General features: G+C 34.0%; 1 protein-coding gene across 1 annotated transcript; it reads left to right on the plus strand.

Moving 5' to 3' along the window:
• Nucleotides 1–12,555: 12,555 nt before the first annotated feature.
• On the plus strand, nt 12,556–15,714 carry LOC143560424 (uncharacterized). Its single transcript, XM_077048728.1, has 5 exons — nt 12,556–12,963; nt 14,085–14,375; nt 14,459–14,683; nt 15,193–15,585; nt 15,697–15,714. The coding sequence occupies exons 1-5, from the start codon at nt 12,556–12,558 to the stop codon at nt 15,712–15,714; spliced, it is 1,335 nt and encodes a 444-aa protein (XP_076904843.1).
• Nucleotides 15,715–25,136: the final 9,422 nt, after the last annotated feature.

Raw genomic sequence — 25,136 nt, forward strand, 5'->3', positions numbered from 1 at the left:
GTTGAATACAGTGGATTACAAGTTTGTGATTTGGAGAAACAAGTGTTGGTTGAATATGTTAGGTTAAAGTGGTTATGTGAAAGGTGATCTGTTTGTTATCCGGATTGTGAGGACAATCACAAATGGGTTGCTGCCACGTGTAACCTTTTATCTTGACAAAAAGTGTAATGTGCCTATGTGGTCGGGTTTGAGTGGCCTTTTAAAACAGTCTTATGATAATATTATTATTTTCTTCTATAAATTTTTATTTTATATCGGTTGCGGTTATTTTTATAAGTCTATAACTAGTTATAAAGATTGAAGCATTAATTCTTAGGTTAAATTAGATGATAATGAAAATGATTATGAGGGTAATTATTTTCAGAGTAGTTTACATTTGAATCATCTCTTTGGCCCTACTAGGAATTATTCACTACAATTTATAGGTTAAGTTAGATGCTAATAAAAAGATAACTAAAAGGATAATTATCTTCAAAGTAAAGTTACATAAATAAACTCTTTTATCTACGTGGGATTATTTGTTACAATTTATTTGTCATGATAAATACTCTTTGGAGCAAATAATCCCATGTATAATCTCACGAAGGATCAAAAGGATGAATCTTATTTTATTAATTCAAAATCGCAATTGATAACCCAAGAACAATACAAAAATGAAGAAATACAAGCTAGATCAAACGGACAACAAAATTCTTAGAATCAAAATGATGATTTGACATGCAGACAAATGCAATTAGAATCACAAAAGAACTAAGAATCTCTAACGCGATGAAACCATAAATTAGATGAAGACGAAGACTGAGAGCAATTTTGAGAGATAAGATCAGAGATAGTTTATGGCGTTAATTAAACACGTTTTATCTACATTTTAAACACCAGGAAGTAGTACTGGGCTAAAAATGTATTGACGCCCAACTAGAGGCGTGCTCCACTTCACTGGTTTAATAATCAACTTCAAGCCCATTCTGATCAACTGTAGCTAAAAGCCCATCTAATACTCATAAATTTATACATACACAAACAAATTATTATTATTTTTGTTCTAAATCAACTAATTTTAATAAACTCATTTACTATTTTGAATATTAATTTTCTATTGAATTAAAACATTTATATATTTCAACATATTCCCGTGACCTTTTATCCTACTCAGTTACTAACGTGTACTCTAGATATATTGCCACATATGAAGTGACTTGCTGATTGTGCGCTTAAGTTTTGTTCCGGTTAATGCTCCCCGAAGGCCCGAATTATCAAATTTGTTAGTGTAAGTTATTTTTCTTGATAATTTATCATATGCAGTAGACTATGGTTTAAGAACAATATACGTAATTCTGAAAAGTTAAGTTGGATAAGTTCAAACGTAATAACGTACGAAATATAATATATCCGTAATCCTCCTAAGAGGTATAGTTAGAATTAGTTAAAAAGTTAATTATTAAAAGAGTCGCAAACAAAAAGCAACACCAAAAAAGAAAATAGTTTACTTTACATGAACATGACAACATTGGCGCTCGTGGTGTTTTACATGCCACAAATTACCTCTTGTCTTTCAATTAATGTTTAATAATTTAAACACCATTATAATATTATTTGAATTTCATTTTCAAGATTCCATGTTAGCTAACGTTTCATTATAATATTATTTTATTTTATTGGTATATTGGTTTTTAATGATTCTAACTATTGTCTTTTAGTCACTGTTGGTCCCAACTAATGAATTGGCTACTAATGGTTCCAACTTTTAAAGTATTTGTTTCTAATGGTCCGCGACTAACAGAATCCTAACGTCGTTAGTTTTAGGTCACCGGAAAAACGGTTTTGGCTGGAAAACTCAATTTTTTTCCCGAAAACTCAACATTTTCGTCCCAAACATCTTGGTAACTTTGTATCGGACCTTTAAGAACCTTTTTTCTAGTAAAAGCCCCAATTATTGAGGTCGCAGGCAAACTTAGAATAATCATCTGAATCGGTTGATGGTGCTCAAGTGGTGGTAGTTGGTAAGCGGTGAATCAATTGGCGGTGGTTGCGGTGTTCAGGTAGTGTTTTTCGGCAACAAATTTGAATTTTCCGGCCAAAAACGTTTTCCCGACGACCTGAAACTAATGGCGTTATGATTATGTTGGTCGCGGACCACTATGAACAAATACTTTAAAAGTTAGGACCATCAGTATCCAATTCATTAGTTGGAACCAACAGTAACCAAATGGCAATAATTGAGACTATTAAAAACCAATATACCTATTTTATTTAACTTTATTTATTTTTAAGTTTCAGAACATTACGATTTACGATTAATAATCTTTTTCTTTTCCTTTACCTTTTTAAAACAACTCCAAATAAATATAGAGTTATGATTATGAGGTTATTCTTTAATATAGCCTATGGTTTCATAAATAACTATAATACTGTCCACAAATTCCTTTGAATAACGAGATGATAGCGGCATCTTATTACAACGTTGACATTGTCGAGCTAAATTACGTAACGTTGATGCAACTCTAACTTAAATACCAAGACGTAGATTAAGAAAACATGTCACAAATGTAACTTTAAATGACGCACGTCAAAAAACTAATAAAATTAAGTATGTCATAACGGAAAATCCAAAATTTTGTTAAACATCATAATTTACATAAATATTGGTTTTAAATAATTCAAACTATGTCCCACTGGTAAATAACAATCCCAATTTAACATTTGGCTAGTGGTGGTCCCCAACTAAATGTGTATTTGATTACAACGGTCCGCGACTAACAGAACCCTAATGCCGTTAGTTTCAGGTTACCGGAAAAACGTTTTTGGCCAGAAGACTCACATTTCTCGTTGGAAAACTCAACATGAACACCACCGCCACCAACCAATTGCCACCACCACTTGAGCACCACCAAATCACCAATTGACACCGACGGTGGTTTTAGGGTTCTGACGACCTCAATAACTAAAGCTTTTACTAGAAAAATGTTCATAAGGTCCGATCTAAGGTTACAAAGAGATTTCGGTCAAAAAGATTGAGTTTTCTAGCAAAAAAATGTGAGTTTTCCAGTAAAAAACGTTTTTCCGACGACATGTAACTAACGCCGTTGGGGTCCTGTTAATCCCGAACCATTGTAAACAAATGCACCTTTAGTTAGGACCGCCATCAACCAAGCATTAACTTATTACTGCTATTTGTCTATATGACATAGTTGAGATTATTTAAAATAAATGTTCCTATTTTATAAGGTGAAGTAAGAAAACGAAAAAGAAAATCAACACAGAAGAAAAATTGAAAGTAGCTTTGTCCGACTTATACGTTATGCTCGATAATTTGTTAAAAATGTATCCAATAATATCCATCTGAGAACTTGTTGACCTTACATGTAACGAGAAACAACTATATATCCGGCAAGTATAAAATATGATTTTACAAAGTTTGAGACTTAGCTTCACGACATAATACATGTAGTAGAACAATATGTCAATATCACCCTTGTTATTTTGTTAGAAAGAATATTTATATTTATTCTTTAATAGTTGACCGTCAATTTGGTGTCCATACTTGAACCATTTGTTCATTTAATTATATTTTAATGGACATACCATGTAGTAAACGACCTTATGACACCCTATACATCAGCTATACTAGATCATTAATTATATTTAAACTAATTTAAGAAACTAGAATCTGACTTGATCGAATTAAACTAGTAGTTTACTTGCAACATGTTGGCGTTTGTGGTGTTTTCTTGTATTTAACAACATTTTATGTTATATTCGAAATTCAATTTTAAAAAATGGCATGCTTCCCCAACGGTCCAGTTATCCATTAAGGCATTAATTTTGTTTCAAGTTTCTTTCTTATAATATGAAAAAAAAAACATTTAACCCATTTTAGTAATTAATTATATTATATTTCTAGATACATATAAATATAAACTTACACGTTTATAATTTTTATGCAGCACTATTTTTTCAAAAAGAAATATGCAAATTGATTTGGTGATGTATTCGTTATGTGATGACTATCAAGAAACGATAGAGTATATGTTCACGGCTTGCAGCTTCTTGACTGGTATTTGGGCTGCGATTACTTTATGGCGTCGATTGCCCTCTATATATGTCTTTTCGTTTGGAGATCTTATGAGTTTGCACGAGGATGTGAAGAGTTCGAACAAGACTAAAAAGATGGTGCGGTTGGTTTTGTTGTTGGCAAGTTGTGCGATTTTAAAAGCTAGGAAGACAGACGTTAAATGGTGAAAATCTAATCAAACAATTAGTTTGGTTTCCCATTGATAATCGACCGGCTAAAAGAAGACGATTCAAAGGCACCCAACCAGATCAACTCTGTAGGAGGTTCCTAGTCGTCAACCACACGCTCCAGTTCTAATAACATTGTATTTAGGTTCTTAGAAGCCTATTTTTTTTTTTTTTGGAACGACCAACTAAGTAACACCGGGTATTCCTTACGCGGCCCTCATTGGCTAAAGGTAGCCCGAGCCGGCCACGAGTCCGGACGGACGGAGCCCCTAGTGGTCCACCTATTGAGAGATTCCCCAAATAAAACCCGACCCTCACTCCCGCCAAACGGCACGACAGCGAGGAGCCGGTAAAACCGGGTGAGATCAGTGTTAAAAGGAAAATATTTTTTGGAGTAAATCATGGATCAGTCAATTAACATCATCTCCATATTTATCAAAAGTCAAAGACAGCTCACAATTCTTATTTCCAGCCACGATTGATTTTATTTCCTTTTTAGTATTCTTTGTAAAGCCGATATATGAAGGTCTTTTTGTCTTGTATATGATATAATACAACCAATGAATATTACAATCTTTTCCCTCTGTATATCACTTTGAAACATGGTATCAGAGCGGTAAGAGATCCCTATACTCTTTACTCATCATCTACCTCTTTCTAAATCCACAAGGTAGCTATGACCGAAGACAGCAACCTGATCAACAATGACCTTTCTATCCAAATAGCCAATATACTAAAAAACAGCCTCACTACCCAAACCTCAAACCACAAACTTTCTGACAACCTAACCATCAACGTTAAATTGAATAGCCAAAACTATGCCCTCTGGGCAAGAATGATTCGTGTAGCCATTGGAGGAAAATCAAAAACATTATTAAGTCATCTCTCCGAAAACCTACCAAATCTATCCGACGAAAAATATGAAAGCTGGGAACAAGATGACTTGGTGGTTTTCTCATGGCTTATCCAAAACATAGAACCATCATTGGCCAGCAACCTCACTGAGTTTCCCATCGCGAAAACGCTATGGGACACTCTAGTGGTCACTTATAGCAGCGGAAAAGATAAGTTGCAGACGTTTGATTTGCACGTCAAGGCAAATGAATTTAAACAAAATGGCATACCGCTTGAAGAATTCTGGATTGTGATGCAAGGAATCTGGGGTGAAATCGAGTGGCGAGACCCAAACTCGATGATCTGCACCGTCGACATCACCACCTACAACAACATCAGATTTGAACAAAAACTATTCCAGTTTTTGAATGCCTTGGATCGACAGTTCGATCCCAGTAAGAGAGAGATACTCATATGGGACCCACTACCAATGGCAGAAGGGGCATATGCAGCGGTTCGAAAAGAAACAGCACACCAAAGCATCCTTGGGTCTGTCCCTTCACCATCACACGGCATTGGCGCCGGCTTGGCTGCCTCTGAGGTCACTGAAGGGGCCGGCTACGCCACACAAGGACAGTGTCGGGCTGACCCAAGTACCAAATAGAGTGGATCCTCACTCCGAGTTGACAAATCCAAGCTAAAATGTACCCACTGTGGTATGAACAAACACACAAAAGATCAGTGTTTTAAACTCGTGGGTTATCCGGAATGGTGGAGTGATGGTCACAAGAAAGGGAAGAAGGAAGGAGAGACATCGGTTGCCGCGGGCAACCCTAAGGCCACCAACAACGACGGCGAGAATCATACCAGAGGGTTTGGTGGAATTGCATCTGATCAAATTGGAGGCATCGATGTTACAGGTAGAAGGGTTGAGGATTTAACTTCAGACCCTTCAAAACCTAATTTTCTCTCTAACATTTTTATTTCAAAATTGACAACAAGGCCCCCCAAAGTCACCAATATTAAAACTAATGTTTTATTAAAAACAAAATATGGTGGACCACAAGTAAATCTCGGAATAGCTAATATGGAAACCAAAGATGAATATTCTAATTCTTGGATTTTCGATTGTGGTGCCACAGACACTATGACTTTTGATATGTCTGACATTAAATCCATGGCTAAACCACAAAAAACGCATATTCAAACTGCAAACGGGGGTATTATGCCAGTGGAAGGAGGGGGCACCAACATTGAGATTACCAAACTGTCTATATATACCATCCTTGTCACACAAGTTATTGTCTATAAGTCATGTGACAAAAGAATTGAATTGCACACTTCTAATGCATCCTACTTTCTGCATATTACAGGACATCAGGACGGGAATGATCATTGGACGTGGCACTGAACGACAAGGACTATATTATGTAGATGAAGTGACTCAGCAAGGTACTGTAATGTTGGCTCATGGAACAGCAGATAGAGAAGCATGGTTATGGCACAGAAGACTTGGACACCCATCTACTGGTTATTTACAATATTTATTTCCTAAACTCTTTCCTTCGAATAAATTGTTGAAGTGTGAGACTTGTGTTTTGGCTAAAAGTCATAGAAATACTTTTAAACCAAATAATACTAGAGTTGGTAACCATTTGATTTAATTCATTCTGGTGTGTGGGGTCCGGAAAAAATCACCAGGGGGCAAGGCTTTCGGTATTTCCTTCTATTTATTGATGACTGTATTCGCATGTCATGGATTTACTTCTTAAAACACAAATCCAAAGTTTTTGATAAGTTTGTTATGTTTTATACCATGATTAAAACCAAATTTCAAAAACAAATCAAAATTCTTCGATCTGATAATGGAGGAGAATTTGTGAACAACTCTAAGAAACAATTTTTCCAAAAAGAAGGAATGATTCAGCAAACTTCTTGTCGGCATACACCCGAACAAAACGGTGTCGCTGAACGAAAAATCCGCATTCTTCTATAAATAACCCGGGCTCTTTTAATTGAGTCTCAAGTTCCTACAACATTCTGGCCTGAAGCTTCGGCCACCGCCACATACCTCATAAATTGACTACCAACCATGATCCTCAAATTTAAAACCCCTCTTCAAACCCTATCCGAATTTACTACAGTACCTTCTATTCTTACCATTGAACCTCGTGTTTTCGAATGTTCTGTCTTTGTCCACATACCTAAGACTAAGCGTACCAAACTTGATCCATGTGCTGAAAAATGTGTATTTGTGGGATACGGTGTAAACCAAAAAGGATACCGGTGTTACGGTCCAAAGAAACGTCACATTTTTACTACAATACACTGTGATTTTCTTGAAACTGAATACTTCTGTAATACCCAACACACTGGTCAGGGGGAGAGAGAAAATAATGACACATTGAGTTGGTTAAGATGGGTGCTATCATCGGAGAAGTAAATCACTGTACTCAAGCTGAGTCATCTTCTCCACAATCCATGACACCAACAATCAGTGCCACTGAACATGATCCTCCTAACCTGGTGCCTGAGGTAAGTAACTCTCAAACCGTTCAAGCCAATTCTGATTTTGATTCAACTAGTAATAATGAAGTTGCAACAGAACAAGTTGAGCCGTTACATGATGAACAAACTGAAACACGGGCGGTTGATGAACAAACCGGGAAAATGAGAGAGACAACAGAAAGATATGTTCTTCCTCCAAGATCTAATAGAGGAGTTCCTCCCAAAAGACACTCTCCGGAGAAAGAAGCTTGAAATTCCAAGTATCCTATGACAAATGTTGTAATAGGAAATTTTTTAAAAGAAGCTAAGGCATTTATATCCGCTCTATACTTTGAAGAAACTCCAACTACTATTAAACAGGATTTAGAGTCCAAAAATTGGAAAGACGCAATGAAAGCCGAAATGGATGCACTGAAAAGAAACGAAACATGGGAGAAATGTACACTTCCGTCAAGGAAAAGACCGGTGGGATGTCGTTGGGTTTTCACTATAAAGCATAAACCGGACGACACCGTTGAAAGATACAAAGCTCGATTAGTTGCAAAAGGGTACACTCAAACATACGGAGTCGATTATTCCGAGACCTTTTTTCTGGTTGCTAAAATTAATACAATCAGAGTCCTTTTCTCAATAGCAGCAAATAAAGATTGGCCTCTTCATCAATTTGACGTCAAAAATGCTTTCTTACATGGAGAACTGAACGAAGAGGTCTATATGGAAGCACCACCTGGGCTCACAGAAGATTTTAAAAAGGGTGAAGTTTGTCATCTAAAGAAATCACTTTATGGGTTGAAACAATCTCCACGAGCATGGTTTGGGAGGTTTACTTTGGCAATGAAAAAATATGGCTTCAAACAAAGTAACTCGGATCATACTTTGTTTCTTAAACGAAATGGTAAATTGATAACATGTCTGATTATTTATGTTGACGACATGATTATCACTGGGAACGATAAAGAAGAAATTAATAGGTTAAAAGAAAACCTGGCCACTGAATTTGAGATGAAAGACTTGGGTAGACTTAAATACTTTCTTGGTATTGAAGTTCTTAGGTCTAAACAAGGAATATTCGTTTGTCAAAAGAAGTATATTCTTGCTTACTCGCAGAGACAAGGATGATTGATTGCAAACCTGCGGATACTCCAATGATGGCACATCTCAAACTTCATAGAGAAGATGGATCTGAACTAGCAGACAAAGAAAGATACCAACGAATGGTGGGAAAACTGATATATCTTTCACATACTCGTCCTGACATAGCCTATGCTGTAAGTGTGGTGAGTCAGTTCATGCATAAACCAGAAGTTTCCCATATGGAAGCAGTGAGTAGAATAATTAGGTATCTTAAAGGAACAGCTGGCCATGGAGTTTTGTTTAAATCAAATGGGCATCTAGATATCCAACTATACACAGATGCAGATTGGGCTGGAGATAAAGAAACTAGAAGGTCAACCTCAGGATACTTCACCTTAGTCGGGGGGAATCTTGTTACATGGAGAAGTAAGAAACAAAAGGTGGTTGCTCTGTCGAGTGTTGAAGCTGAGTTCAGAGGGATAGAACGAGGTCTAGCCGAGGTGCTCTGGATACGGAAACTTCTAACTGAGATTGGTTTTCTACAAAATAAAGCTAGTAGAATTATGTGTGACAATAAAGCCGCTATACAAATTTCTGAAAATCCTATACAACACGATCGAACTAAACATGTGGAAGTTGACAGAAATTTCATTAAAGAAAAATTGGAAACAAAAATTATCGAGCTACCCTTTGTTCAATCAAAAGATCAGCTTGCTAATATCCTAACCAAAGCCACAAATGGAAGAATCTTCGCAAATTGTTTAAACAAGTTGAATTTTGACAATCCCACTATTCAACTTGAGAGGGAGTGTTAAAAGGAAAATATTTTTTGGAGTAAATCATGGATCAGTCAAAGACAGTTCACAATTCTTATTTCCAGCCACGATTGATTGTATTTCCTTTTTAGTATTCTTTGTAAAGCCTATATATTGAAGGACTTTTTGTCTTGTATATGATATAATACAACCAATGAATATTACAATCTTTTCCCTCTGTATATCACTTTGAAACAATCAGGACTCGAACCCTGACAAACCAGGGTCATCCCTGATATTTCCCATATAAATTGGTGATAGTGAGATATAATGAATAATTGGAGTGTACAAAACATTATTAAACATTCAATTGGGAAAAACCATATACAAAACGACCCCTTTAGATTACGAAAAGACAAACCAATATTTTCGAGTGTAATAATAATTGACCTCTAACTCGGGTGTGTCCATTGGACCATCTCAGTTAAATATACAAATTTTGTACTAATCATTTCTATTTTTCTATTCTAACTTCACTATTTTAAACAATAAGGTTTTCTAATAATATAGACAATGTTACCTTCGACCTAAATGTTCAATTAAATTAAATCAAATGGCACACCCATTGGGGCCTAAAAACTTTGTTCAGGGCTCTCTAACTCGTTTCATTCATTTCGCAACACTTTCTTTTGTCAATTTACCTTATGAAAGTCGAATCCTCTCCTTTTATTTAGAACATGAACTTGTTAGTAACCCTCAAACAAAGATGACATTCGTAGAATTATTATTAGGTCATTTGGTGTTGAGGATTAAGATCCACAAGTCCATGCATAGCTTCCATGTTAGATTAGTGTGGTGAGTGGTGACCACGATAACATGGGTTGTGCAACTATTATGCGGTTGTACCTTAGAAATGATATGTTTGAAGTGAGTAAATAAGTTGAGTTTGTTCCATTCGAGTTTATAAACAATAAAAGGAAGTTTAATGACAAGTAGCGTATAAATACTTGAAATTATTAAAATTCTAAAAAAAAGTTGTTCAGATTACTAAATTTTACATATCCTTAAACATATACCCACCATTGATAGGGGCCTTGCTACCGTGCCAGTCTCCAATTAAATATGCATGGACGGAACTACACAATGTAGCGTTCGCGGGTCTCTCATCCACCGGGTGTCGCCTAGGCTATATCCTTTATATATGGGTGTGGTCTATGTCTCAAATTTTAAATTAAAACAAGTAAGAAAATTGGAAAACTTTGAACTATTTTTATTTAGACAAAAAGTACAATTTTATTTAAGTTATATTGAAAATTGGACTAAGCACATATAAGAAAATATGATGTATATTTTCAAGAGAAATTTAATATGGAATAGAAAAAAAGAAAAAAAAAACTAATGCGTTGGTATAATATAAATAAAAGAAACTTAAATGCTAGAGCAGGGTTGCAGCAATTAAAGTATTAAACAGAATATTATTGGAAAGTGTCAAATATTAGATACTAGAATATGTAAACATGAACATTGAATAGCATTGCAAATGTAACATATACCTCGTATGGTGCGATTGCTGTCATTTTATTTAAGTTTTAAATGCATGATGCGTACAGCGTACCCTTCCCAAAAGCTATAAACAATAGACGGCTAACAAACTTTTGCCATCGTGATGACCTATTTTGCAACATGTAAAATAATTGGTTTCATCCTGTTGACTTAAACTAACGTTTAGTTTTGACATTTTGCTATTTCAATGTGTGAACCTTAACTGTTCGGTTGAAGTTCAAACCGATGATATCCGTTAAATGTTTTTATTTTACTCTTTAAAACCGTATCAAACAGTTTAGTTTCCGACTGATTTAGAAAGCATTTAGTATCAAACTAAGCAATCTTTAAAACGATGATGGATTGGGCCAAAATCAATCGCATAGCAATTCAAGCAATCTTTTGCGTCACAATTTGGTATATATTGGGGGGGGGGGGGGGGGGGATGAAAAGATCTTCAATGGCGTTAGTACATGTTCTACTTAAATCATGGATAATATAAAAGTCATAAGCTTCTTATGGGTGATTTCAATATCGAAGGAAATCGAAGTGGATTGGATTAGATGGTGTAAAATTGATGTTCAAAGCTTGAAAGTTAAAACTTTTGCCCCTTTTGGTGGCTAGCTGTTGCTAGTCGCTTTGTGAATGTAATACCGCCATCCAAAAAAAAGTATCAAACCATTATGGATCGTTCATGCAATCATGATAATATTGTAAAACCAATAGCATTTTGCAATGTTTTGAACATGCCTAGCGTTTGATTTTGATTGATGAATGCATGTGGAAAAAGCCAAAACCGGGTCGGGTAGAAACGGGTCGGGTCGGCCCAAAACATTGTGGGTCGTCCGTAGAGCGGGGGAAGGGTTGGCGGGGAAAAAAACATAACGACGTTAAATGTTTTTTAACAGAGGTCAACTGAGACAAAGATAGTTGAAAGTTAGGACTGCTAATAGTGATTTTTAAAGTTGGGATTATTATCGGACAATACATAAAAGTTTGAATTATTTATTTCCAATTTGCCTATTTTGAAAGCCCAATAAACCCAAACATTGACACCTAACGTTAGTAATGCTTTGATATTGTGGTTATGCTTATCCTGTTTGTTAAAAATTGTTATTTCACTTCATTAGTTTAAGATTCATGATGATATGATCTTTCATTTTTATTGCAATGAACTCCAAATCATTTAATCCTGCTTCCACTTATTCACTGGTCACGTAATCAACTTATTTATCATACGTATAAATTAATTACGCAGTATAATATATAGCTTCTCAAGCGTAGTGTTTAAATATTATGAATTTTTATTACCAGAAAAAGAATGTACGAATATTACATTAATTAAAACACGAGGCTCCGTCGTCCGTGGCATTCCCATGAGCCATGAGTCCACGACTGCCTGTTGATTGCCGTCGTCAAGTTGTTGGTTCCTCGAAGTTCGAAGAATACCAAACCACAAAAGGCCTTCATGCGAATTTAATTAATTAAACTCCATGTTCTTTCCTTCTTACGAGGTTACCCTGCACGCTACCTACTTTCTCTCTCTTTCTCAAACCCATTATTTATAACAGTAATTATATCTCAAACAGTTAAGTCAACAACAATGTCAACCAGATGTATTAGGAGATCAGTCAAATGGCACACTTCACCCCTACCAACCACCCCTATAATCACTAACTTACCTAGAAGACATACTACTCGCCGGAGGAAAACCAGAGACACTAGTAGTAAACAACCAACGGAGGTTATAGAGACTTATAATTACAAGGGGAAGCTGGAGAGCTTGTTTGGTGTGGAGAGAGAGTTTACGCGTTCTCCGGCGGCGGTGGAAGATGACGGTGGTGGTGGTGGTGGTCAGGTGGCTGAGGAGGGGTGGAGGTCTCAGGCGGAGATGTTGCGGGAGGAGTGTAATGTTTTGAGTATGGAAAGGAAGTTTGTGTTGAAGAAATTGAAGAAGAATCAAGTTCGAATTGAAAGAACACTTAAATCTGCTTTAAAAAGTGTTGCATCGGTTAGTTATTATTTTGATTATTATTATTCTGTTATGACATTATTGATTGTGAGTGAGGGCCAAGTTTGAGCTCGACTACGCTTATGCTTAGCTCGTTTTACATACAAGTATTTAAGTTTGGCTTGTTTTGAGCTTTATTTCTAAAGCTTAGCTCACTTGTTTATTTTCCTTAATTAATATATACACTTTTAATTATTTATGAATATGTTTATAATTAACTAAAAGTTGTACATGTAATATATTACATATATTATGTCGTTATTTTATAATATAATAATAATAGTAGTATTTATTAATAATAACGGTCTAGCGCTATGGTGTTCATCATTTCAAAATGGAGGCGGTACATTTTAAACTTACGTATGAGTATTTAAGTTTGGCTTGTTTTGAGCTTTATTTCTAAAGCTTAGCTCACTTGTTTAATTTTCTTAATTAAAATGTACACTTTTAATTATTTATGAATATGTTTATAATTAACTAAAAGTTGTATATGTAATATATTATATATTATGCCATTATCTAACTATTATATTAAAGCAAAACATAGTTTCTACATGGCTTTTAATTAAGCTATCCACATGGGATTCCACCTCAACAATTTCCAAAATTATAATTTACACCTAATAAGCTATTTAATTTTAATCTACCTATTTATACTATTTAATTTAATCCATAAGATAATAATATGTGGTATTAAACATATTTTTAGACATATAAATATATTTTAATGTGTTTTTGAGACGATAAGATATGTTATTACGTATATTATTAAATTTAACTTTTTGGTTGTATTTTTTTTAACTGCCCGTGTATTACACGGGCTATATCCTAGTTTTTTAATATAATAACAATAATATTTATTAATAACAGCAGTCTAGTGCTATGGTGTTCACTCTTTCAAAATGGAGGTGATACATTCAAAACCTTGCAAGTGCAAAATTAGAGGATGTTGAGTGGAAATAAAATTGTTGTTAAAAAAATATACATATTATTTAAAATCTATAAAAGAAAGCTACTCGATAAGTGAAGCTTGTGTTTGGACTCGTTTTCTTAAACTAAGCTTTTAATCTTTTATTAGGCTCAAGCACGTTTAAGTAGTTAATGTACCAAATGTTTTACAGGGAAGAAAGAAGCTTTGTGAAGGGAAGAACAAAGAAGTAGTGTTGGAGGAAGAAGTAAAGAAGTTAACAGAGAAACTAGAGGAGTTGCAGAGTAGCTATATTGGTGAAGTCAACGGAGATTGCTCAATGTTGACTCAAAAAAGTCAAAAGTCAAAGGGAAGTGTTGATCAGATGGAAAAAGATTATAGACCATTCGTTAACAATTCGGTTACGGGTTCTGCTTCGACCTCAAAACGAATCGATTATAGTGGCAATTTGTCTTTCTCTAACAGATTCTATGATCAACCAAAGGTTGTTAGTTATAATTTATAAATCAAATGATCACATTCTCTTGATTTTCTTGCTATAAATCAAGAAACCACTTTTTGTGACAGGAGCCATTGGTGCCACGAGAAGGCGACAGCAAATGCTCGGGCCGTTGCAAGGTGCTGGTGAGGAGGATGGCGGAGCAAGTGCGTGCAGATACCGAACAATGGTCACAAATGCAGGAGATGCTTGGACAGTTGAGACAAGACATGCAAGAGCTTCAAACTTCAAAAGACTTTTGGGAGACTCAAGCTCTTGCTTCAAATCAAGAAGTTCAATCCCTCTTGATTGAGGTAAGCACACTCGTACTCGTGTAGATGAAACTGAAAAATGGATTCGTATCCTGAAAACCGAAGTGAAGTAACCCAACCCAAACACAAGTGACAATTTGGTTTTATGTTCTTATGAAACCGAATTTTTGGTGCGTTTTCGGTTCATGTGTTATTAAACCCGAACCGAGTTTACGGATTTTAATTTTGAGTTTTTGAATGTTCAATAATTTTAAGAAAATTAGTAAGTAGTGAAATCCAAATAATTTAGCCCAAACTTATAGTGATCAATTAATTGTTAATTAACAAAGATTTAAGCCAAATTTCATTTTTTTTGGCCAATATTTTTTATCCAGAAAAGTACAAAAGGTAAAACAAAAAAAACTTAAAACTGGAAAAACCCAAATCAAATAGTTTTAAAAAACTCAAAAACCAAAGTGTCTGTTTTTAGTTCGGTTTAAGCTCAAAACCGACCCATGCACATCCTTATATTGTTATCCAAATGTTAAATTGTATCATTTTGGTGGTTAAAGGTTGAAGAATGGAAAGAGAAGGCGGTCGAGTATGAAGCAAAGGCGAGCACGCTTCAAACCGAGGTTAATATTGTGAAGGGTGAACTTGATAAGTTGAAGAAGAATCAAGTGAAAGAATTTGACTCGGCACCCAATAATGCTATTATATCTTTAGGTAAACAAATTGAACGGGAGGTGAAGAACGGGTTGAGTTGCCGAATGAAGGGACAACGTGATGCTATCGATATTAAGAGAGACTCACAAACATTGTCACTCGGGAAACAACTTGCAAAGGAGAAACGGATATTGAGTTCACGATTTAAGGAAAACCCATTGAGTGACGGTAGTCGAAAATGGTGTAACTTGGTGAGATCTCCATTTAAAGATATTGGGAATTCGTCGTCGTCATCAATGGTATGGTAAGGTAGAAAAATGTTGCAATTTTCCCTTTGCATTGCCCTGAGTTGCAAAACTAAAATATTAGCTTTTGAAAACTGATTTTTTGTCTTGTTTATGGTGTATCAGTTTTCTATTTTAGCTTAATAATGCAATTGTTCGTTATGCTTTGATCTTTGAATACTTATGAAACTCGGATGATTTGTATCTATGAATGCAACTTTTAAAGGTGGATCATTTAGTTAGTTATTCTAGGTAAATTTATTATTCGAATCGGCTTCAAAATCTCAAACTTTGATTCTAGTCGAAAATCACAACTTTAAATTTCGATTCAATTTGAAAATCACAAATTCAAATTTTGATTCGATTTTTGATACATAGCATCTGCGGTTTTAGATTCAAAATTCGAATTATAACTAAAACTTGGCGTTGTTTCAATTATGTTACATTTGGTACTAATTTTGCATGATTGGAAACGATACTAACTATTTACATATGATATCTTTTAACTTTCATTTAGTTATGTAATTAAGCCCACAACCTTTTATTGTTGTAGTCTTTGAATTCCAATAATAACAAAATTAACCGTACAACTTTTTAATATTGTAACTTCAAATTTCATTAATTACGAATCAGTTCATGTGGACAATTATTGTTTATCTTAGTCATGATTTGATAAACATGCATCTCTCCGAGGATATGGTTGATGATATGATTTCTTGAAGACGTGGAGACGTAGGATTAAGGTTAAAAACTTCTAGGGAGATAATATAGTTTTGTTTTGGAAATATATCTTAGAGTCATAACCTTACCTACTTAGTATAATTTGTTTCTGTTACTATTATTGTTTATCTTACTACTAATACTGCTATTTATTATAATTATTCTATCTACTTTTTTCTCGTTAGTACTAAATATTACACTTTCCCAATAGTCTATTTTATACGTTATTTGCTATTCTACTATTATGTTGTTTGTTTCTGGAGCCGGGGGTCCCTTGGAAGCAGCCTCTCTATTCCCCAGGGACAGGGGTAAGGTTTGCCTACATCTCACCCTCCTCAGACTCTACTAATAGTTTTGCTACGTGTGGGATTTACTGGGTATGATTGTTGTTGCTGTTGTTTTACGTGTGGACAAGAGAATCAAGGCAAGTAGCAATGCTGTCGTTCTTCTTCTTTTCTTTTTTCTTTTTTTTTTCTTGTAAAAAAGGGATGTTGCAAATATCATTAACCAGTTCGGCTAGAATTAGTTAACTACCATATATCTTTTGTAAATTTGAGGATAGTATAGCAAGATGAAGACAATGAAAAATATGTATATAACTTATCTCTGTAATGAAATATATTAGTTTCATGTTGATATGCAAAGTTGGAAATGTGTATTGTACAAAGTTTATGAATATCTTTGTGACAAATTTTCAAACGTTCTTTTCAATTATGTTTTGAATGGGGTTAACATTTTCAAAAGTTTATGGTTTTTTTTTCTTTGTCACATAAAGTTTATGGTTTTTTTTTTCTCACATACCTGCGTAATGCGCTAGTACTAAATACTAGTTTACATATAATCATTAAATTATAATATTTGTGCGTATCAATGTATGGGTTTTTCTGAATTAATGAAATTTTATTAGAGTATGAAAGGCGTTCCTTCAAATTTACTTAGACTATATGTTGTAGTCCGCGAGCCACGCAGATGGAGCACACCACACCAGCATCCCGTTTCTTCAAATTTACTTAGACTACATGTTGTCTTCAAATTTACTTACATAATTAAGCCCACATGGATATCTCATAACTTTCATTTTGTTACACAATTAAGCCCATAACCTTTTTTGTAAATATTTTTATTTTCAATGGAGACCCAAGTTCGATCATCACTTGTGGCATTTTGGGTGGATATTGACAATGAAGAATTTGAACTACGTCTTGCGAGGTTGTTAGCTTGAATCCCGAGCCCACCCGGGTTTTAATTCCATCTTGTGTTACGCTAGAGAGTTCTGCTCTTGTGGTGGCACAACGACGTTATGATTTCCCGGGAACATCCAAGCCAAACTTTGAAGCCAGTGGGGCCTGGCGAAGTGGGGCCCGGCGAAGACAACATAGTCTGGCCAGAGTGGGACAACACGACTCTACAAATCAGAGAGTGTGGTGGCCTAACACGTAAGACAGTCGTTCTAACAAAATTTAAGGCCTACATTTTTTTTCGCCTTCTGACCAAAAAAGTTTCACATTCTCGAAAACGGCCGCGGTATTATGGATTGAAACTTGGATCCATTTTCTGTGGAAGATGATCAAGAATGAGAGAACCTTCCAAGAAACAAGACGTCTGATCAAAGCGAATGTATACGAAAATCACCCCAACAATATCTTGCAGGTACGTATTATATTATCACATTTGGCTGTTCACATTTTCTCAGTAATTAGGCAAGATCTTTGGGGGTGATTTGCATATACATTTAGCTTCGCAAATCCTGTTCTTTAGAATATTCTCATTGTTAACCACCTTCATCGCCTCCATTAATTGGCAAGATTGACGACCGTGGTGGTGTTGTTGGTGTTGTTGATGGTGCCTCTCTGAAATAAACAGATGAAACTCATAATATTTTTTTGGACTCAATTTGTAAAATATATATGTACTAATTACAGATTAGCGATAATCGTGATGATAATTCAATTTGAAAATTTGAACTCAAATTATTAAATATATATAATACAGATTTGGCGATAATCATCACAATTCAATTTGAATTTCTTACTATAAAAAATATTTTTATTTTTTAGTTATGGATATATTATATTTTTAACACAAATATGATAGATATATTTGATATGATGCAAGTTAGTATGGGTGTTTTATTAATATAAAAATAATGAAAATGTTATTTGATAAGGCGGGTTGGGTTCAAATACATAGTCTGATCTCAAAATAGAAAGTCGTTGGAAGGGTACTAAACGGACTTCGACTGAGCTCAAACTAGCGGCGTTGGTTTCGTCGAACTATACGATATTAGAGTTTAGGTTTTCGTTTTTAGATTTCTAGATTGTAGATTTAAAAAATTTTATTATGATCATTGTATTTTCTTTATTTTATTTTTGTCATTGTGTTTTTTTCCTTACCATCGGCTATATTAGCCCACATTATATTTTACCCCCGGCATGATGTTATATTTTACTATTTATTGTGTCTGGTACCATTCTTAGATTTAAAATACTGTGTATGATAACTTAACTTTAGATAAGCTATGGAAAATTAAATATCACTAATGATTAATATTTTTTGTAATCGACAAAAGAGTACATATATGCGAATGAATAGGCTTTGAGCAGTTTATATTTAATTTTGTGGCCACAAATTATTGCTGTTAGGTTAAGACATATGCTACCTTTGAAGAAAAATGTGATCGAACGGTTCAATTTGAAGAAAACAATGTATTGAAGTGTAGATAAACATAAATATGTCGTAAAAAATATATTCAAAATATATAAAACATTATACTGTATTATTAGAATAACGAATAGGACAAACAATGTTTATGCAAAATAAAATAAAAAACTAAACGTGAGTCAACTTTGATAACATGTACATATGTGACTCGATCAATTGTACATTACTATTTACAACTATGTCAAAACCTATTTTTTTAAGCTACTTATAGTTCATAATTTTTCATTAATTTTACTCTTTTAAACCATCCCAAATAGGGGGAGTGAAAGTCGGCCACATGACACCCGCCCATGCTTTCTCTTTAATGTCTTCTTAACTTCACAATCGTCTCTCTTATATTCTCTCTTCTCAATCTCTCTAACACAAATCAATTTTGACCCTTCCTCCGCAAAAACTATATTTCCTCCACATCGGCAATCTATATCCTCTAAATCATGCATAAAAACTCCCAAAACCATCCTTTGGAGAAGCCCTTAGTATGATAAGTTCTTAGATTAATGAGAGACTGGTAAATTTTCATCATTTTAAAACTCACCTTACTAATAGACCTATAATGATGAACCATACGTGCAAAGGGCTAGCTACCATCCAAAGATAGATGATACATTTTGTTACTTATAGCAGCCATCAACTACACAATCAAGTAAGATAAAAGCACTTGAAATTTCAATGAGTTGTTTACTGGTTCCAACCTAGCAACTTGAAATTTCAATGAGTTGTTTAGGAAGAAGATTTATCTTGAGTTTTTTATTTAAAGGTTTGGAAAAGAAAAAATAAGAAAATTTTTCTTTTTTCATTCTTGAGTTTTTTCATTAAAAGAAAAGAAAGAAAATAGAAAGAAAAGTTAGGGTTTTTTTCCTTCAAAACTTTCCAGCCAAATATGGCCTGATTCTGAAGGAAAGTTTGTAGTCATGTATAATATTATTAATGACCCTATCTTTTCCTTCCTATCTAACTCAATAATAAGGACATGATTGTAAAGTTATAATTTTTTTCCTATCTTTTCATTCCTATTTAACTCAAGAATTTAATTGACACTTTCTTTTCTATTCTTTTATTTTAACTCGAGGATGTCTTTTAAATATATAATTTCTTTTCCTTTCTTCCGCTATCCAGTCTTATCATTTCTTTTCCTTAACAGTGTTAGAGAGAGAATACAAAGTGTAAAAATGGATACCAGAAGCAATTAATTTTATTCGTCACGATCAATTTGATTACAACACAGAGGAAATTACAAATCAAACACGACAAGATCACCAAAGTAACAATCTAATACCCTCTAACTTAATCTGTCGGATTATCGGTTCAACAATAAGATGAGCCAAACCCTAGATTACAAAAACTTTAAAAAGAACAATTGAAAGCTGGAATGAACTCTATAAAATGTGTGTATTAGGTATGAAAACTCTTCTAACACCTGCTTATAACTTTATATAGCCTCAAGTGTAAAACGAAAATCATTTTTTTTCTCTTTTTTTTTGGTTGTAAAACCCGTAATAAACCCAATGCTTTATCAGCTACAAAAGGCCCAATTCCTATCCAGCTCACAAAGCAAATAGCAACCAGCAACTCAGCAAGTCGTGATTATCTAACCATGAACCCACTTGAAAGTTTATCAAGTTATTACTCTCTCTATTTATATGATCCACATAAGCATTGTATTAAAAAAAACCTTTACCTTTTGATACTTGGTTTGTTATTCATACAATAAATGGGGCATCACGTAATAAGTTATTTATTTTTAGTTTACTTAATGTTCCATAAACGAGTTATACATAACCAATGGTATAAGAAATTAAAAGTGTTGTTAGGTGGTTTACTAAAAAGATTGAGGCTCAATCTAAATGTGTAAAGAAAAATATAGGGTTCTTATGGTTTGTTGGTGCTTATGCAAAGGACGCGAACATGTCAACATTAACACGGCATGCCTAGAAACTCGAAATCAAGTTTTAATCAAGGGGACATGGGTGGGTGGGTGACACGCCCGGTCATGTCATGGCCGGCTTCTGTTGAGAAAATTTAATCTTTCAACAAGCTACATACTAGTGTAATAATCATGTCAGCTTAATTAATACATCGTTATTGATCCGTTAGGTTAATTAATAATCTTAACTATTGAGTATATAGTTTAACGATTTGGAAAACAATAGATAAATAAAAAAACATATAACCATAGTAAACAAAAGCTGATTAATTGTTTAGCCTCCTATATATTACAAAATAAACTCAAAATGACCATCTATCCAGCAAAAATTATTCCAGGATACATTGTTTGCATACACAGCTTATTTATGCTTCAATTCATGAATATTAAGATATAGCTAGAAATCACTGAATGCATTTTAGAGGGTTTTTACTTTTTAAACACAAGAAACAGCTAAGAAATACTTGAAAAACTAGAAAAATCAATGAGGTTAGAAGCCGGCCGAACTGGAAGATCATTAGCAGGGTTAGTTGTAACTTGTAGGATTCATGCTTTGATTGTTCTGATCAGCCTGCAGCACGTTTCGGTTCTGATCAGCAGGAGGGTGTTCATCATCAGTAACCTTCATCCTTCCAGTTTTATAGATTTTACAGAGAACATAATCATCAAGCTGCAATAAAAACATGATCAAAATTTCAATTATTTTTCAAATTAAGTAAACAAATCATTAGGGGTCAAAAAGGAAAGGATTTCAATTTTCAAATGAACCTTCTTGTTGTCATTCGCATCCGACCGCTGTCTTTCATAACCCTTGACAACATACTCTTGCATCAGCCAAACGGTTTTAGTCGAGTTTTGAAGGCGCCCTTCAAGATAAGAAAATCCCTTTTTGACACCAAGAATTTTGTCCCCATTGTCCTTGATAACCTTTTCTTGACCCGATGCTTTCCAATAACCAGGACCCGCGTCAACGTTATATATACTTCCTCTCTCTCGATGAGAAAAAGTACCATACGCCTTCGTTGGCTTCAGGGTAATTTGCTGTTTACAATATAACATCTAATTAGACCAAATTAAGGCCACCGATAATTCTGATACTCATAATATCATTGCTGGAAACTCAAAGTAAAACATATTATTCATTAACGAAAAAGATCAAACGTTCAAATCTAAAAAAGTTACGATTAGCAATACAACGAAAAAACTACAATATTATCTAGTGCAACAGCAGATATTAGATTATCTGATCTGAAAATCAAGAAATAACAAGGGTTAATTTTGTTGTTATTATTATTATTATTACTCGTTAACATAATTGATCAAACGTACAAGATCATTATTGCATTAATATTTGCTAGGAGATGAAAATCAAGAAATGACAAGGGTTTCATATTTAATTCAAAAAATGATACCTGCAATATCTTTTGGATGAGTGTCATAAACGTTTGCTTCAGAAATCTTGTTTCGAGGGCCTCGTTCTTGATCTTTTTCAAGAGGTAATGTGTCATCAGTTCTTGATCTGTTGGAATGAATCGATACCCAACTGATAGAGAATCAAGGTAATTATCTACAGTTGAAGCTCTTTCTTCATTAATGGCTATGCAGGAGTCGTTACTCGAAGTTGAAGTCGCGGCGGTAACAGATTTCATGGCGGGAGTAGTAATGAGATGACTGGGTTTCTTGAAATGATATCACTGCAAGTTTCTGAATTTCTTTATATTATATAACCGAATAACGGCAACAAGTCAGCAGACGTCATAATCCTTTTCCTTTTTCTTTTTCTTTTTCTTTCTCTTTTTTTAAATTTATAAATCGTTTCTATTATTATTATTATTATTATTATTATTTATAATGGTAATCAGTCTGAGTTGTCAATTAAATTTAGCTAGGGTTTTAAGACTCGCGTGTTGGGTCGGGTATATGACAAAGAATAAAGAAAACCGAAAGTTCAAACATGTTAACATCAATTAAAACATTTATGAAAAGAAGAAACATAATAAGTTTAAGACTAACAATCCCAGAGTTACATTTTTTTAGTAGCTAGTGTAAACTGTTTAAATAAAATAAAGAATAAAATAGATAATAAAGTAAAAAAAGGTTCAATAACCATCATCATCATTATTATTATTATTATTATTATTATTATATATAAGTCATGAGCAAATTAAGACAATGAATTTTAAAGGATTTATAATAGTCATTCTAACATTAACTCTCACATGTTTTCATTTTTCTTTAAAACAATTACAAACTTCTCCCTCAATTTTAACCAACTTTTATAAATTTAAAGAATAATTATAACTTTGATACTTCATCTTTTAATCATTTATTCTATATAATTTCATTTTTAACCCAAATACCTCCACAATTTTTAAATGATCATAACCCTTTCGTACGTTAATATTTTTTTTAAAAAATTGAACCATAAAAACGAGCATTTAATTCTTTTTAATTTGAGTATGATATTGTCATGGTTTTTTTCAGTTAAAAAAATAAAATTTTACGTATAGTCGTTTGCCTTCCGGTTTTGATAGTTTTAAATTAAATCATGAGCTAAACCATTAATAACAGTTTTTGGTCAGCGAAAAATGAAACTAGATCTTCGAAAATTGAAACCCAACAAAACCAAACTATTAACAATGGTTAGGTTCTGTTTTCGTTTGTACTTCGATATTAAATTGAGTTTAAAATAAGAACTGTGAATCTACTTATCCCAATAAATAGTTTTACGGTTACAAACGAAACAAGAAGCACCCATAAATCTATAACGTGATTACCAAGGTTAGGTTCCGCTGCATCGCGCGGGTATCCGCCTAGTTTTATAAAACTAATAAGTCTTGGTTATTGCGGCAGGGATCTATAGTATATGCATAGCATTATGTCACATACCAAGCTTACATGTTTGGAAAACCACTTATTTATTCAAACTAGGTGTTATTCCGGCGCGTTGCGGCGATGTACATTCGTTATAGTTGTTTCTCCGTTTAGCTAGGCATGTTGTTACATCGGTGTACCTTTGTTGTAATTGTTTCTTTATTTAGCTAGGAAGTGGGTGTGATTTATACACCTTTATAAAATATAAAAACAAAAATAAAAAAAATGGTTAAAAAACGATTATAATTTTATTAGGAGCTCATTCCATACTTTACAATACTATAAAGGATAGAAATTATAATTTTGTCATTAAGAAAAAAAAATCAAATGAAAGACTATGCCGAGTGAAAGGGATTTCTTTAAACATCCAGTACATAATCTAGAAGACAATAGAGGACAAAAATTATAATTTAGGCTTTGATACATTATAAAGTCCGATAAATTTTACACAAAGAACATATTATTATTATTATTATTATTAAGTTGATTTGTGTTTGTTGTAGATTTTTGTAATTTGCGAACAATCACTAGTATATTAACCGTAGTAAACTGTGGTAATCCGTATATTAGTACGTTGTAGGTTCCGGTAATTGCATACAATTGTAAATATTTTATTAATTAACCGCAAAAGCTTATTAGATAATGAAACTTGACAGTTAAACTAAACATAAACGTACATAATGATAGTCAGCATCCAACATGAGGTAGATAAGTAACACCTGATTAATATCATTCTCGATCTAGAAAGTAGTTTATCCAGTCTTCGACCTTTGATTCTTCATGCTTCTCTGACTCATCAACCTTTAGTAACTGCTCCTCGAGTTTATCAAACTGGAACTTGCAATCGTAGTCAGTGTTAAGCCAATCATATCCATCTTTGGCAAGCATAAGTTCTATGTTTCTTATGAGGTTGGCACGCCCATCACCCTCATTTCCGCCTTGCAAAACCGCTGGTGCCTCTTTCGGCAATGGTGGGTTGGAACTTGGATCACAACTATACGTCTCTGGATGCACATGCCCATGTTGTGGTGGCGGATATAGAGACCGCTGCGGTGTTGATGGAAAATGTGAGTATTTTTGATTGAGTTGTGTTGCACAAGATTGACCCACTACTGGTTGAAAGGTTGCCATCATTTGGACAGACATTGGCAGATGATGATCAGGAACCATATGTTGACTAGAAACCGGAACTTGTAATATGTTTTCAACATATTGTATGGTAGGATTTGAATTATGGCTAGATTGCTGAACCACCACATGATTGTTCTCTCCTTGAGGATGAGTGGTATGCACATCTTGATTTGAGGCCACATAAGCCTGTTGATAA

Source organism: Bidens hawaiensis, unplaced genomic scaffold (assembly GCF_021521415.1).
Source record: "Bidens hawaiensis isolate Kalapana, Puna unplaced genomic scaffold, B.hawaiensis_p1.1 tig00020329_1, whole genome shotgun sequence".
Taxonomy (NCBI): domain Eukaryota; kingdom Viridiplantae; phylum Streptophyta; class Magnoliopsida; order Asterales; family Asteraceae; genus Bidens; species Bidens hawaiensis.